The 14,947-nt window shown below is 41.3% G+C and overlaps 2 protein-coding genes and 1 long non-coding RNA gene across 4 annotated transcripts in view; all 3 read right to left on the reverse strand.

Annotated features, from left to right (window-relative positions):
• The window catches only part of LOC118561876 (kinesin-like protein KIF20B), a 366,850-nt gene that overhangs the window by 267,082 nt on the left and 84,821 nt on the right, over positions 1–14,947 (reverse strand). The window lies entirely within an intron of this gene.
• On the reverse strand, positions 559–4,081 carry LOC118561882 (kinesin-like protein KIF20B). The gene is made up of 6 exons (XM_036134147.1): positions 4,027–4,081; positions 2,403–2,498; positions 2,265–2,324; positions 1,370–1,483; positions 1,156–1,302; positions 559–1,080 (listed from the first exon to the last, which is right to left on the reverse strand). The coding sequence occupies exons 2-6, from the start codon at positions 2,435–2,437 to the stop codon at positions 918–920; spliced, it is 519 nt and encodes a 172-aa protein (XP_035990040.1). The 5' UTR covers positions 2,438–2,498; positions 4,027–4,081; the 3' UTR covers positions 559–917.
• On the reverse strand, positions 11,278–14,658 carry LOC118561894. 2 transcript variants are annotated; one of them, XR_004930346.1, is made up of 3 exons: positions 14,103–14,658; positions 11,778–11,880; positions 11,278–11,677 (listed from the first exon to the last, which is right to left on the reverse strand). It is a non-coding gene; the product is annotated as an uncharacterized LOC118561894 (long non-coding RNA). The 2 variants fall into 2 exon arrangements; XR_004930347.1 differs by lacking the exon at positions 14,103–14,658 and adding an exon at positions 13,489–13,503.

Here is a 14,947-nt window from a genome sequence, read left to right on the forward strand (position 1 = left end):
CGGGTCCAGCAGGAAAAGCCCAGCCTAGAAACTAGAGACGGACTTTTATCGGACCACTTCCTTTAAACAAGAAAGTATTTTGACAGTCAAACTTGATTTTAAACTAAAACGATCGTTCTTCCTGTTTTCTCCAACCGAGCAGCAACAGAATCAAACATCAAAGCTGCATTTGGAGCTTTAAGGAGGAACGACAGGGAGGAGCCTGGAGATCAGAACCTCCACCTGAAACAAAGCCAACAAACTACCTTTCACATTTCTCTCTGTTCTATCACCTTATTTTTGAACAAGGAAGTAACTCTGGGTCCAACTTCTGTTTTTTTTTGTTCTCCACTTCCGTTTCAGCGCTTCCCTTGGCCAAATAACATCAGCTTGACTGAAATGATAAACTGTTGCAGCAATATTTCCAATAATTGCAGAGCGATGGAAGTGGCAGGTCAGCGCCGCAGCCTTAAACTATTCATGACTGAAAGGATGACATGAAGAAGTGGCCTCTTAGAACTTACCAGGACATTTTAAACCATCTTGGGTAACTTGGTGCGGACGGCTCTGCTATGTGAATGTACCAAGGCGAGCCTCCACAGTGGAAAAGTTAGCACAGTGTTAATGAACAGCAACATGGATGACCTGGTATTCATGGAGGCTGATGTCCGTTCAAGCCAAAGCAAGTCCAGCGTTCACTCTGCTGGATCCTGACTACATCAAGCGGCTCTACCGAGACCTCAGAGCGCTCTGGTGCTGCGGCTCCAGGGGAAGTTCTTCAGTCATGCAGCGGTGATCTTAGGGAAGGTAGGCTGATGAATCGTCTGAGTCAAAAACATAATGGCTGTTTCCCCGTTGTGATTAGATTGCTGCTCAGTTCATTTTACAAAGACAGCAGTGCTAAATGTTTGGGAGTGAACTGATGTTCTAACTGGATATCAGAACTTAAGGCTCAACAACTTGAGGACGTTGAGGGTCTCGTGGTACATGGAGGCACACTGGCTGACGTTGACCACCATGCAGGCCTTGCTGCTGCTGCAGAAGAAGCCCTGCAGGTAGTGGGTCAGCTTGCTCTCCCTTAATGGGACGTGCTGCAGGAGCCTGGAGGCAGCAGACAGCGGGTCACTCAGGACGCTCCAGGACCAGAACTGCTTCCCAGAACCATGAAGGTCCTACCTGGTGTGCTGGTTGTGCTGCAGAGCCTTGATGCATTTGCCCAGAATGAGCAGCGAGGCGTTGATGTTTCCAGCCTCCTTCAGGTCCTCTCCTTTGTTCTGGGTCCTGGAGCTGCGCTCAGAGCCTGCCAGGTGGCACAGACACAACCTGCGGGACGTTAACACCGTTAGCACAGCAGACGCTCAGAGACGCTGAGGTGGCGCCGGCTACTCACGCGCTGACGGCGTGGACTGGTGGCGGCTCGCCGTCCTCCACTCTCAGGATGCGGATGGAGAAGATGCTGTGGCTGCAGCAGAAGCTCAGACTTGGAGCCCAGCAGGACCAGAACCTGCAGCCCCATAAATACAGATAATCCCCATAAACACATTTAATAATGGAGCTTTTATTAAAACTAAATTTGTTCCATTAAGAAATGTGATTTTTAGCACTAAACTACACAGAGTAACATTTGATTTTTCAATGTAGTTACATTTATTAATGCTCTTGTGACCTCAGGTACGGTTTCTAAGCCTTCAACCATCTGGTACCAGATCACAGAAGATTTCGTAGGGACTAACAGAGGCACAGATGTAGATTAAATACATTTTATTAAGTTTACCGTTTCCAGGGAACAAAGATCAATTTCATTGCACCAAAAACAAATTGCTTTAAAAGTAGGAACTATGCTGGTCTGGAATCCTGATAGCTGAGAGAATAATTAAAAACCCAATTAAATTAATTAGACTGTATTGGGGGAGAACTACTAAAGAAAACAAACAGAATACACCTTAGTGCCTCCAACAAAAACACTCACTCCATAAACCCTGGTGAATACAACACAACAGAAAATCTCTCCTCCCACTAGTCTCCTTAACCTAATCTAAATAAAACCAGCACAGGACCCAGGGACAGCATAGGTCCTCCTGTGGGTTAAAACCGGGCCAGGGGACTAAATAAAAACTCTCCCTGCCTTACTAAACTAGGTATAAAACCCTAAAACTGTAGTTAAACCAGCAGCCAAACCAATAACTGAACCAGTAGCTAAAACAGTAGCAGGTCAACCTGCAGACTAAAGAGATCTAAACTAGATCAGCGTCCCCAGCAGCCAGGTGATGATCTACTGCCTTTACCTTCTCTGCAGTAAAACCGATCCACGGTGCTCCGGACGTCGCTCTAGAAATGCGCTGCCTCTGCAGGAATCAGAACAGGATGGATCCTCCTCAGAGATCTACCTGCTTTTAAATGTAGACGCTCATTACCTGTCTCACCCCCACCAGGTGTGCTCTGTCACCGCCTCTTCCATATATGGGCAAGAGAACCAGCGCACAGCGCCCTACTTCCTGGACAGCAGCCCCGGCTACAATCTGAAGAGACCAAGAGTGGAGAAAAAAAAACAGTTAAAGCAGCTGTGCTGTCCTCACCCTGAGTTTTCCTGATTTATTTATTTATTCAGCAGCTAGACAGCCAGATAACGACGCTCCAATAACCAAACTTCTTTCTCTCTTTAGTTTATTGAAGAGTGACCTCTGACCTCTGCCATCGCTTTAGCCATCGTAAACTGTAACATACCAGGCTTTGGATTAGCAACAAACATTACAAATCAGTCACTCTTGCTGCAAGCTAAAATAAAAACATTTTCATAACTTTAGCGTACAATCATTTACACCTCAGTTACATAAGGCAAAAAGACAATTATTGTTTTCCCAATTAACCAATACTTACGAACAAATCTCGTCTGAAACACAACGTGAAAGATAGTAATCAGCCCACAACTGCTCGGTGCTCACTGAGCTCTATTATACACTGGATTGATGATTGGCCCTAAAAACTGAAGTCACTGGCCGCCATCTTGCTACTCCCTACTCTCACAGAATCCCACAGGATTTGGTTGCAACAACAAGCAGTTTTCTGGCTGTGTGAAAACGTTTCACAGGTAATTCTACAGTCAGTGGATGTACTAACACTATCAACTACTAGTAAATTATGTGCTAAAATATTTTACATGTCATATTAAATATATATGTGTATATGTATATATGTAAAATTTCAGCACATGACTTTCTCAGTACTTGATAGTTTTAGTACATAAAATAAAAGTATATGGCATTTGACATTTTAAAAGTTTTAAGCCCCCCTGAACATGAGAAAATCCTCGTTATTCGATGTCTGTAGCGCACATATTCCCTAGTTACTGGATGAAAATAGGGATAGTACCAATTTATGGCGGCTGGTGGCTTCACAGCACACTCCGTTCCTAAGACACCGGGCTATTAGCACTCCGGTGTAAATAGAGAATCAGTGATCAAAACGACTCATTACAAAAAACCTGCATAGAGGCAGCAGCTTTTTACCTAATCTCTTCTCTTTTTATACATTTACCCAAATCAACTGTTCAGTATTTATCCTCTTTTTAATCTTAAAATCAATGAACGTGAAACATTCAAATTGACAAAGTAAGCACATAGAGCTAAAAATTAATTTTTAAACAGCCCACACACACAAAAGGTGTTATAAATTATTTTAAATCACATTCAATCATGTTTTGTTAATCATTCATTAAATTACTGTCTCTCATTAACTCAAAAGTACAACTGTACTGCTGATTCTTTTAGCTCATAAACCAGCTCGCTTAACTATATAGCATTAGTTGGCATATAGTATAGTACAAATCAATGCAGCAAGTAAGCTCAATTAAACAGATAATTTACACAAAACACAATTTTTTACATCCTCAATTCACTCATATACCTTCATCTGTCTCCAGCTGGTTTTAAACATCGTCTCCAAGCATAACAATATAACAAAGATACTTTCTCCATGAAATCAGTGAGCAATCAGCCAGAATCAGCAGTAGTTAGCATGCTATGCTAAGCGCTAATCATCATTACTCACCGCAGTTTTCACTCGACAAAACACAACAACACGGTGATGTCCCGCAACCAGAAACCCTCCTGGCAGGTGCAGATAATCTCCTAGGATCAATAACTCAAGATATAATACAGTTTTAATCAGTATTTACTTAGTAACTAGTTATATTGACGCCTCCTGTTCTAACTCTCTCTAAACTGCAGTAACGGCATCAGCGCAAAGAGAAAAAAGACAAAAGAAGAAGCGCGTAGAGCTTGTAGTTGTGAATACGCTCCCTGCTGGCAGAAATATGGAACTACAACAGAAACAAACTATTGAATATTACAAATAATACAAAATGAATATTCTGCCTTTTTTTAGATCACAAGGGAAGTGAGGAAAGCTTTTCCAAATATTCCAGCCATCAGCTTTTCTACATCAAAAAGAACCTGGAAAAGGAAAGAGTTGCTCTGGGTGAACAAATACTGACGGCATCAGGTAGGACCAGGCAGGGATTTTAGGGCTAAATATTGCCATGTAGAGCTAATATATAGAATATGCAACTAGAGTATATTGCAAAGTGGTAAACCTTGTTTCAGTGTCTAAGCTCTGTTTAGGGAGATGCTACAAAATCTGCTGGCCACGCCCACATTAAGACATTTATGTCATGTGGAATATGAAACGCATGGAAGTGATAAAAGCCGACTATTTGATGACATTTATAGTTACATAGAGACAAAGAAAAAGAAACTTCATGTCCTGTTAAATCCCCAAAGAATGTTTTTTAGCCTGTGGAACAAGCAGTGATCAGGTAATGCTCCACAATAACCACACTAAAATGTTTTCACTTCAATTAGATTTTATTTCTATAGCGCCAGTTCACAACACGTCATCTCAAGGCTCTTTACAAAGTCACATTCAATCAGATCCTAAAAAGTAGCTCTCAGTGTTTCCAGTCCAGAGTGCATGTAGGAGGGAAACATTTGGTACTAAAACGCCTCTCACTGCATGGCAGAAATTGTGGCATTAAGCACATCTGTGGTCAGAAGCTTTGGGCATTACGCCATCCAGTTGAGTCCCAACAGAAACAGTTTATGAAATATGGAACCTGGCAACTTCTCCCCTTCATGATACGCCTTCACTCAAGGCTTTGGATGCAAGCATAGAGACATATGCAGCAGCTTCTTATTATTATTTGATTATTATTCTGCTTCCACACAAACATGAGTGTCAGCCGCATCTTGGCTGAAGGAAGAATGATGAGGGCGGACTGCAACAAGTTTGGAGTTAACACGGTGAAATCTAGCCAGAGTTGAACTAAACTGGAGCATTAGAAGACAAAAGGGCAGCTAGAGAGAGCAACGGCAACGACATAAAGCAACTGGAATCATTCTAGAGCTCCGTATACGCATGAGGTGTTCACTGTCAACATCTGGTTGAAATCACTAAGGTAGTTGAAAAGATGGCCCAGACAAAAAAGAATTTAAAAGGTGCACCAAGAGGTAAAAAGCTATTTATTCAAGGATTCACAGCACACCTTCATAAATATGAAACCATTTACTATTTACATAAACTGCATTTATTTCACATTTCAAACACACATCACTGTCACATTTAACTCTTCCAAAGAATGTCAAGAATCTTCTTCAAAATGAGCAGAGCTTAAAATGTTGGTCTATATGTAGTAATAAAGATTCTCTGCATGTGTAACAAAGGCAGGTTTTTAGGTTGGCCCTGAAGTGTTAAGCTTTACTGTAAATGTCCCAGCAATAGGTTGGATGATGTGGGCAGAGAAAAACAGCGTAGCTGCATCCCTGTTGCCTTGCTGGCCACATCTAGCTTCAGCAGATCATTTGGTTTTCACAAACTCTGTCACACTTCATTGGGATTGTCTGCAAACTGCATTGCTTCATTATAAATATGATCTGGATGTTGACAGATAACAATGATCCTGTAGTTTAACACATAGCAGCAAAAGAAAAGGATGGAAGCTTGTTTTCTATGAAGATGTGGTAGTGTGACCTCTGAACATGGAGCTGATCTTAGTGGATGGAACACATGGAACCATAAAGGTGATGTTACCTATTTTCTGCCATTGTAGACTTTGATTCATGGAACAACTGCTCCTTGTGTTCTATGGTAAAAGCAGCCAGAGCCTCCAGTTACAAACTGGCTGAGTAAATGTATTGTTTGGTGCTGATTTTCTGCCGTTTAGTAACTGAATCCTCAGCATGTGGAGCATTTCATGGTGTCATAATGGACGTGTGATCATGCTATATTCAGCTAATCCTCAGCAGGATCTGCAACATGAAAACAGTAGACGGCTTTCAGATTGTCTGCAGGTAACTAAATGCCAGCTTAGTCAGCTACTAAGTCAGATGAAGGCCTGATTGCTCACTCGCATTAGCATTTGTAATTATTTAGTCATTTGTATACCTGTACCTCAGTAACAATGCTTATTCAGAACGTTGTGAATCTGTGAACTGACTTAGTTTTAGAGCATAAAGTAAAAATACAGGTCTAACAGTCATTGAGGGAAAGCAGATCATCAAGGGTTTTAAAATGAAAAAATAATAATATTACCTTTAATTGGATGTTATTGGATGTACTGTTTTAGTGGAATATGTGAAATGAAGCGATTTGTGTTCACATGTTTTATGTGCCATTGTTATAGATATATCAGTATTTAGAATACACTGTAAAAAAGATAATGATGATAATGATGATGTGGTGAGGGAAAATCCCCAGGGATTACTTCAGGAGAGTTTCCTATGAACATATTACTGAGATAACTTCATCAAAGAAGCAGCTGTGACTTTTAAAAGTCATTTCTCTGTGTTCCAAAGGTAGTAAAGTGATTGGCTGTAGAAGTCAGTGTTTGGATGAAGAACATTTACCTCCACAGAAATCTAGAAAACAATACATGTGAAATTCTTTGAGTTCATTTCATTAAGCTTCCCAGTAGCTGAGCTGATGTGGCGGCCATCTTACCTGGGGCTGACTCCCAGATTTTAATCATTTATTGATTTGATAAAAACTCATTTTCTGGAACATAGCTTGACCCGTTCTGTAGTTGTTCAATAACCAAATGTGACGATGAAAAGATAGTATGAAGCCAGCAAAAGCCACCTCCTTGTCCCCTAATGTGTATATTCTGTAAGTTGTTGTGCAGATCCAGGGACACGTGTGGCAGATGGTTCCATGAGCCGTGCCTAGGCTGACAAGAAGATGTCCTGAAAGCTCTGAGGGAATCCAGCTGGAACCGTCTATTGTGTTGTTGGAACCAAAGTTCTGTGGCAGCAAACTATGGAAATGTTCTTCATCATTTCAACATTTTATACTTACCTGTTTCTAGTTCAGCTTTTTCTGGACCTTGTTTTATTTTCTGTGTAATTAGTATGTACATAGTGTGGCAATGTAAACCTCAGCAGTTTTGATCAATAGAATTGTAAAGTCACATGTTGATGAGCTTTAAATGTGAAATTCCACATCATATCTTAATGAAATGTGTTGAGTAACATCTGGAGGTGTTCTCCTGTCAAGCTGAATCCAAATTGTCCACTGAACACGTACTAAAGGTTTACTAGCAACATTGACAGCAAGCTAACATGTGAACTGTGGAGCTGGAATGTTCCAGATGCTGGAAAAGTGCAGAAATCAACGTTCCAGAGCCGTTGTTCAGGAACCAGAAGCTGCTCTCAGATCAGTTTTAGTCCAGATGTTTGTGTTGCACTAAAAGCTGAAAAGATGAAAGCCATGAGTTGCTTTTAAAAGCAGAAGCTTCATGTTTCTACTGTGCTGTGTGTGATGTGTTGCCAACAATCAATGAGCTTCATGGAAGGAAAGAACGTCTGAGTCGCTGCTTTGATTTTCTTTTGCAGCTTTTCTCTGACTTCTAACTTCAGCTTTAAGCAACAGTTCTGGTTGCTGCTGAAGCTCAGAAATCTGATCCACACTTGGAGCTTTTTACTAAAAGCCATTTTCCATCAATACACACAGAACTGTTAGAGGCTTTTTCTTTGTGCTTAGAAATCAAATGGAGTTGATTCAGATCAAGTCCTGCTGGGTGCGCTCCATTGAGCCCACCTGAACACCACTGGATGGGAGGAGTGAAGATTTCAGAGCTTTCCCTCTAAAGAAGCACAGCTCTTCACAGCTCTGAGAGACATTTTCTTCACAAATCCCAGTCAGTGGCATCTGCAGACCTGATCACATCCAAACATCCCATTTTTCAGGACTCAATCATTTCATCTGTGCAATTGTTCCAGCTGCTGTGGGAAGAATCCAGCTGTGAACATCTGGAGCTTTAATGTGCCGCTTCTCTCCTCCCAAACATCCAGCCTCCACCTGTGGAGAACAGCTGGAAAACAGCTGCAGGTGGAAAGAAGGAGTTTGGACCAAGCTGCCTCCTCTCTGCTCTTTTCTCTGACTCTGACTTTAAATTCACTTTGATGGTTTGAAATGAAATCAGGGTTTCAACCTGGATCTTCAGAACATCCTCAGCTGATGCTGATTTTAACCAGAGACTGTCGACACTCTGCTCAGCAGCACTAAAATAAGGAGAAATAATTCTCTAGGAGCTCTAGTAATAATCTGCATTAGAACAACGGCTCATTTTAGCAGCAGCAGTGTGCTGATATTAAGGACTACAGTTTACTTTGTTACTTTGATGGATTTTTATCATTATTTGGTGTTAGTTTGTATTTTTAGTGGATTCTTGGTTTTTATCTTGTTTTTCTGTTTCTGTTTTGATGCCATAATTCCACCAAAGCATCAACTAATTGTTGTTTAGTGTTAAAGGGCTAAAAATGGTTAAAGTGCAGATTGTCATGTGATCAGCAGCTCCTTGCAGCTACTGAGCCTCTGACCTGCTGTGGAAGCAGAAAGGATGGACTTAGTTTTTCACTCACTGCTTCAGGGTTCTGCTTCTGGTTCTGTTCACTAAATAATGACCCAATGGAATCTGTGCTGCTGTTGTATTTCCCTCATTTTAAGAGCTGCTGAGGAACAGATGATCTTTTATTCATGTCCTGATAAATGAAAGCTTAGAACTGACTGTGGTTCTGCTCACTTTTTACCATCACTGACATGTTTGGATCATTTAAAAACGCAGCAAATGGGTTTAATAATCAGACATCATGCAGTTTATCTTTTCACCAGCAGAGGGAGACAAATCTCCAGCAATGAAGAGTCCAGTTGGTTCCCAGTTAAAGCAGGTTGTGGTTCCATCAGAGCTGAACAGAACCTGGATCAGCAGAACAACAATGAAGCCATTTAAACAGCAGCAGAGTGTTTGTGTTCACACTGGGAGTCATGAGAAGGCTTCATGTCTTCAGACGTCAGCAGGTGAACTTTCCTCTGACTCCCACTCAGCCAGACCAGTCTGAGCAGTTCCTGCAGCAGGAAGCAACCAGCAGCTCTGTTCTCTGGGCTCATTTCTCCTCAGGACGCCATCAGGAAACATTTTCAGCACAACTTCTCTCCTTTCTCATCAAGACTTTATCAACCTGCCTCTGATATCACTGCAGACGCTCTGCTGACTGTTTTAGTCTGAAAGAAAAACTACAAACCAGGTGAGCTGTGACGTCATCAGAGGATCAGAGCTGATGTGCAGATGAATGATTTGTGTTTCCTCTGCAGGTGAAGGTAGAAAGTGTTTCTGAGCTCTAGAACTACACTGAACAGAACTAGAAACATGAACTTGCAGAGAAATAGTTCCTGTTTTGCTGCTTTGAGCAGAGCCGTGCATGGAGCCAACGTGATGTAGCAGAAAGTAGCAGCGTTCACATGCAGCCCTACCCTGAGAAAGGCATCTAGCTTCAACAGACTCGCTCCATCATGTCAGAAGTAATGTGGAACATTTAGATCCAAGACTAAAACTACAGCCAGCTTTATGTTCTGTTCTCCAGTTTTTAGACCCAGTACCATCCCAGCTTTATTTATAGAGCACTTTCAGCACCACAGAACCAAATTACTCTATATGAATAAACAGCAGCCATATGATAACATAACAAGACATTAAACTTTAAAACTTGAACACATTTTTACTCTTTGGCCTAAAACACAACATGAGACTTCTTGTTTTTACAGTTAAAACAATGTTGATTCTATTGTTTAAACTTTTTTCTTTTGGCAAGAGCAGCTCTGATTGTTTCAAAGTGTTTTATAAACAAAGTAAGCAAATTAAAACCAATAAGACCTAAAACAAATAAACAGCCCTATGCTAAAATAATACAACAATCACAATATCAGTAAAAATAAATGAATTAAAAGAAAAGAGAATCTAAATATTATTAATTATAATCAGAACAGTTTAAAGTCTCTGATGGTGTCAGAGGTCAATGAGAATAGATGGTTTTATAAATGAACGTGAAACACAGGGAGGAGAACTGTCTGATGTTCAAGGGAAGGTTGGTTCATAATTCTAGATCTGCTGCAGCTAAAGCTCAGTCACCCTGAGCTTAAGCTTCATCTTTGGCTGACTCAGGATCAGCTGATCAGTGACCTGAGGGAACAGAGGATGTGCAGGATGTACTAGTTCAGACAGCTAATGTGTGGCAAGGCCATTTAGAGCTTTAGAAGCAGATCAAAGCATTTTAAAATGAATCCTAAAATGTTCAGGCAGCCAGTGCAGAGAGACTAAAATAACAGAAATGTGGTCAAAGCTTCATGTTTCATAGAGTCTAGCTGACCACTGATCTAGATCCTCACAGTTCTGGACTAAAAATGATGTTTTCTGTCTGCATGAAGCTGTAGCATATTGTGACTGATGCGCTCATTGATATTATGGACACACTGACTCAGTGAGTGCAGTGAGCCAGGCTCAGCAGCAACATGGAGATTACAAGTCACATGTAGTCAGCATGGATGTTAGGAGATGCTGGAGAACTCTAGAATCTGACCTGTTGGCATCAGATGGAGGAGAAATAATAGTGGCTGAAAATGGATCCTTGAGGAACCCCACGTTTAATTTTTGTTGGTCCAGATTTATATTTATTTACCAAATGACACAAAGTTATCCATGTCTGCCAAATATGGTGTGAACCAGTTTAGCCCAGAACCAGATAATCCAGCCAGTGTTCTAGTTGGATCATCAACATGTTGTGATGAACTGTGTTCAGCAGAACTGAGATCCAGTAGAACCAACAGAGGAGTTCTGGAGCCATTCCAGTCAAGATGAGCATCATTGTAAACGTTTAGCAGTGCAGTCTCTGTGCTGTGGTCTGAAGCCTGACTAGAAATCACTGAAGAGATTCATTTCATCAGAAAGTCATACATTTGTTCATCAGCAACCATTTTCAATGATCTTTTCCAGAACCAGTGGATTAGTTCTGATCCTGTAGGGACTTATTATCCATGGATCTAGAGTTGGTTTCTCTAACAGAGGTTTGATCTCTGCAGTTTTCAGCCTTTAGAAAACAAACTAACTGGAGGGAAGTATTTACTATCTGTAATATTTCAGGGGCATCACAGCTAAAAACTGCTTTTAGAAACTCAGAGGGAACAAATCCAGGCAGCAAGTTGTGGATTTTCTCTTCTGATGTGTTTCTGTCAAGAAGACATAATTCAGTTTGTTAAAGTCATTTAGATGCTGTAATGATTGTGGAGGCTCAGGAGACATCAGCAGGTTCTCAGAGGTGGAGATAGATGGTGCTGGTCTCCATCAGGAGGGATGATTGGTGAGCTGTTGGTCAGCCTGTCAACAATAGCAAACAAAGTTCTGCTATTATTAGTGTTTTTATTGCTGAGATCAGAGAAATAGAACTGCCTCGCTGGTTTTAACTCCACAAACTCACATCATGATGGTAAGATCTGTTTCACTTCAATCATTTCTCTGACTGATCAACACTCTGTAGACATGAAGTTTTCTGCATCACTGATGAGGAACCTTCAGTACATCTGAGAACAAGAACAAGGCAGAAACATGGAACTTATTCATGATTATGTGTTTATGAATCATAACACAGATTAAAATAATTCAGGTTAACATTATTCCAGTACAGTGACTACATGTGGGGATAACAGCTCATCACATGTGGGTCAGAAAAATGTCCAACAGTGAAGCAAAGAATCTGGTTTAATAGTGAGGAACACATTCAGACTGATGTTCTAGGCTGAGCAGAAGAACGTCAGAGTTTCTCATGGAGATCCTGCAGGGAGCAGCTTGTCTTCTCAGTCTGTTCCTCAGAGTCAGACTGGTCCCTCTTTCTGGAGAAAAGAACCAGAGTTTCTCTGAATTCACTGTTAGCAGACAGTTAAACTGAGTTTTTACATCACCTGCTTTCTAGGTAGCACCAGGTTCTTCAGCAGAACAGCAGAGATGAGTCTGAGAACCAGAAGGCAGTCAGATCTGAACTCCTCCCACTAACCTACCTGTCCTGCCTCCATCACAGCTGAAGCTCCGCCTCCTTCCAGGTAGCAGCTCACCTGTGTCTCAGTGGTTCACATCTTGTTCTTCAGCACTTTGGACCGTCTGAACAAACTGTAAGTTTGCTTTGTTTCCTACCAGAACTTTGTCTTGAGGAACTTTCCTCTTTGTTTCTGCTCTCTGATGTCTGGAGAACATGTTCACTTCTGATTTCAGCACAAAGTTTCATCTCTGCTGTCTGAAGACTAATCTACAGGATTATTAGATTATTGATGAACTGGAACCAAACAACATGATGAACAGCTGATGTTCAGATGTGATGTTTAGATGAGCAGAACTCTGTCGACCCAATCAGAGCTTCACGGCTCCAGATGATCCGTCTAAAATCTAAATATCTGGGAGCTTAAAGACAGGAACGTCCTTCATGTTGAGTTAAAACCACCTTTTAACCTCCAACCAGAAACTCTGGACTCTGAGAAAAACATGTGATCTAAAGGTTCTGCTGCTGTTCTGCTAAAGTTACAAAGGTCCACTTGAAACCTGAACCGTCTCTTTAGAGGTTCTGCAGCTCCTTAAACTTTGTGGATCGTCTTAAAATGTGTTTCTGTCCCTTTAAGAACGATGGTTGGTTTGATAAATGCAGAGTGCTGAGAATCTTCACCAGCATATTGCACTTACAATAACACAAACCGTCTTAAAGGGGAAGACCCAGGACACGCTGGAGGGACTAAGGCCTGGGAACGCCTTGGGATTCCTCCTGAGGAGCTGAGGAGAGGGACGTCTGGGCCTCCCTACTGAAGCTGCTACCCCCGTGACCCGACCCCGGATAAGGAGAAGATGAAAGGATGGATGAATGGATGGATCATAACAAAGGTTTTGGAAATAAAATTAGAACATAATTTTATTTTAATTGCGTAGAGCCAGGGAAAGAAAAAGACGCATAAATCGGTCACACCTCCACGATCTGAAACGATGACTAAACTCTGATAATCTACCTATGTGTGTTCTCACTTTGTTTATTCCTTGTACCAGCTTCTAAATCTGCGTCTGATGCACGCCGCAAAATTTGAGAGAGAGAGAAGAGAGAGACAGAGAGAACGAGAGAGATCTTTCAGCCCAAATTCAATTGTCCCTCAAACCTGAAGACAGAGGTGTTAAAAGGAACTTTGGTTTAACTCCAACAGCCAACACAAACAGAGAATACTAATGATCTAAACAATGTGTCAACCAGTTACCTTCAAATATAATGCCATGACAATTCAGAGCAAAGTGGCTTTATTTTTAAAGATGGGAGTATGCTAGATTTTTTTTTTTTTTTTACCATCAGAGTAGAATGTTAAACTACCGACTGATATTTTTAATCATAATATTTTACTGAAGCCGAAGTTAGCACAAAAGAAGAATGAGAAACGACAAAGACTGGCAACATTTTAAACAGTGTGCAGTAGTTTGTGATAAAACTACATGTTTATTAACAGCTTCAGTTACTCATTTGGTGTCTTGGACAGAAAAATAAATAAATAAAAGTTGAGCAGCCCAGATAAAAACAGTAGCTTCAATGAAGGTTAGCTTATCAATTCAGCCAAGCTGACAGCTTCTGGTTACAAACCAACAACCTTCTGATGTCAGGTTTGTAGGTGTGAACCTGAAATCCACCCAACACAGTTTGTTTTAAAGGGTTTATTGAGACGTAGAATACTGGCAGACGAGGCAGGCAGGAGTGGAAAGGAGACCCTAAAGGATGCAGACAGACCAGGAGGTGCAGGCGGTGATGAACCAGAGCCGGTGGTGAAGGCAGGAGTTGACTGGAGCAGATAATGCAGGCTGAAGGTTCACCAGAGCAAGCAGCAGGACCTCACAGGAAACAGAGCAGACTAGCAGCAGGCAGACACTGGAAACCTTCAGTGAGGGCTGAACACAGGCAGAGTTTCTACATCCAGCAGGTTCAGCAAACAGAACCAGGAGCGTTACAACAGAGCACATAAAATCAGAGCAGACCATCTGGCAGTGAGTGGGTGAATGAGGCAGGTATATGAAGGCTGGGGAACATGTTTACAGAGCTGGGACTGCTTAGTGGCAGCAGGAGGAACTGGTCTGAGCTGATAACGGTGACAGACGACTGGACTGAGCTGATAGGATGGTGACAGATGGCAGAAGGCTGAGGAAAGTGAAACTAATTAGTCCTGAATGTCCAAGACCATGATACTGAACTCATGATAAAAACATAGAGGCATAACACACAGCACTAAAGCAAAGACAAAACGCTGAACATACAGGCTCCTCACAAAACCTGCGCACAGATCACTTTACTATCACACTTTGTCATAGCAATGACAAAATTTAGATGGGAAATCCTATATTCACCTAGACAATGGCATGTTCACATAGGCAACATTGCTATGTGTTGAGTCTTGTCAACAAAACCATGAGTCACAAAATTATCCTTCTAATCAGTTTTTCTTAAATAAGGCTCGATTTAAAGCTGAGGAAATTGCCCATGTCATAATACATAGAAATATGGACTTTCATTAAACCTGATACAATCTGGGGTTAAAGGAGCTCTATTCCTATAGATTTTGCCCTTTAAAACTATTACTA

The sequence above is a fragment of the Fundulus heteroclitus genome, unplaced genomic scaffold, assembly GCF_011125445.2.
Source record: "Fundulus heteroclitus isolate FHET01 unplaced genomic scaffold, MU-UCD_Fhet_4.1 scaffold_75, whole genome shotgun sequence".
Lineage (NCBI taxonomy): Eukaryota > Metazoa > Chordata > Actinopteri > Cyprinodontiformes > Fundulidae > Fundulus > Fundulus heteroclitus.

Bases quoted from the DNA above. Each gene is read 5' to 3' on its own strand.
- LOC118561882 (XM_036134147.1), bottom strand. From the start codon at position 2,437: ATGGAAGAGGCGGTGACAGAGCACACCTGGTGGGG. The intron at 1,484-2,264 runs GTAAAGGCAGTA...ATGGGGCTGCAG, and splicing joins TCGGTTTTACTGCAGAGAAG to GTTCTGGTCCTGCTGGGCTC. The intron at 1,081-1,155 runs GTAGGACCTTCA...TGCTGCCTCCAG, and splicing joins CAGCACAACCAGCACACCAG to GCTCCTGCAGCACGTCCCAT.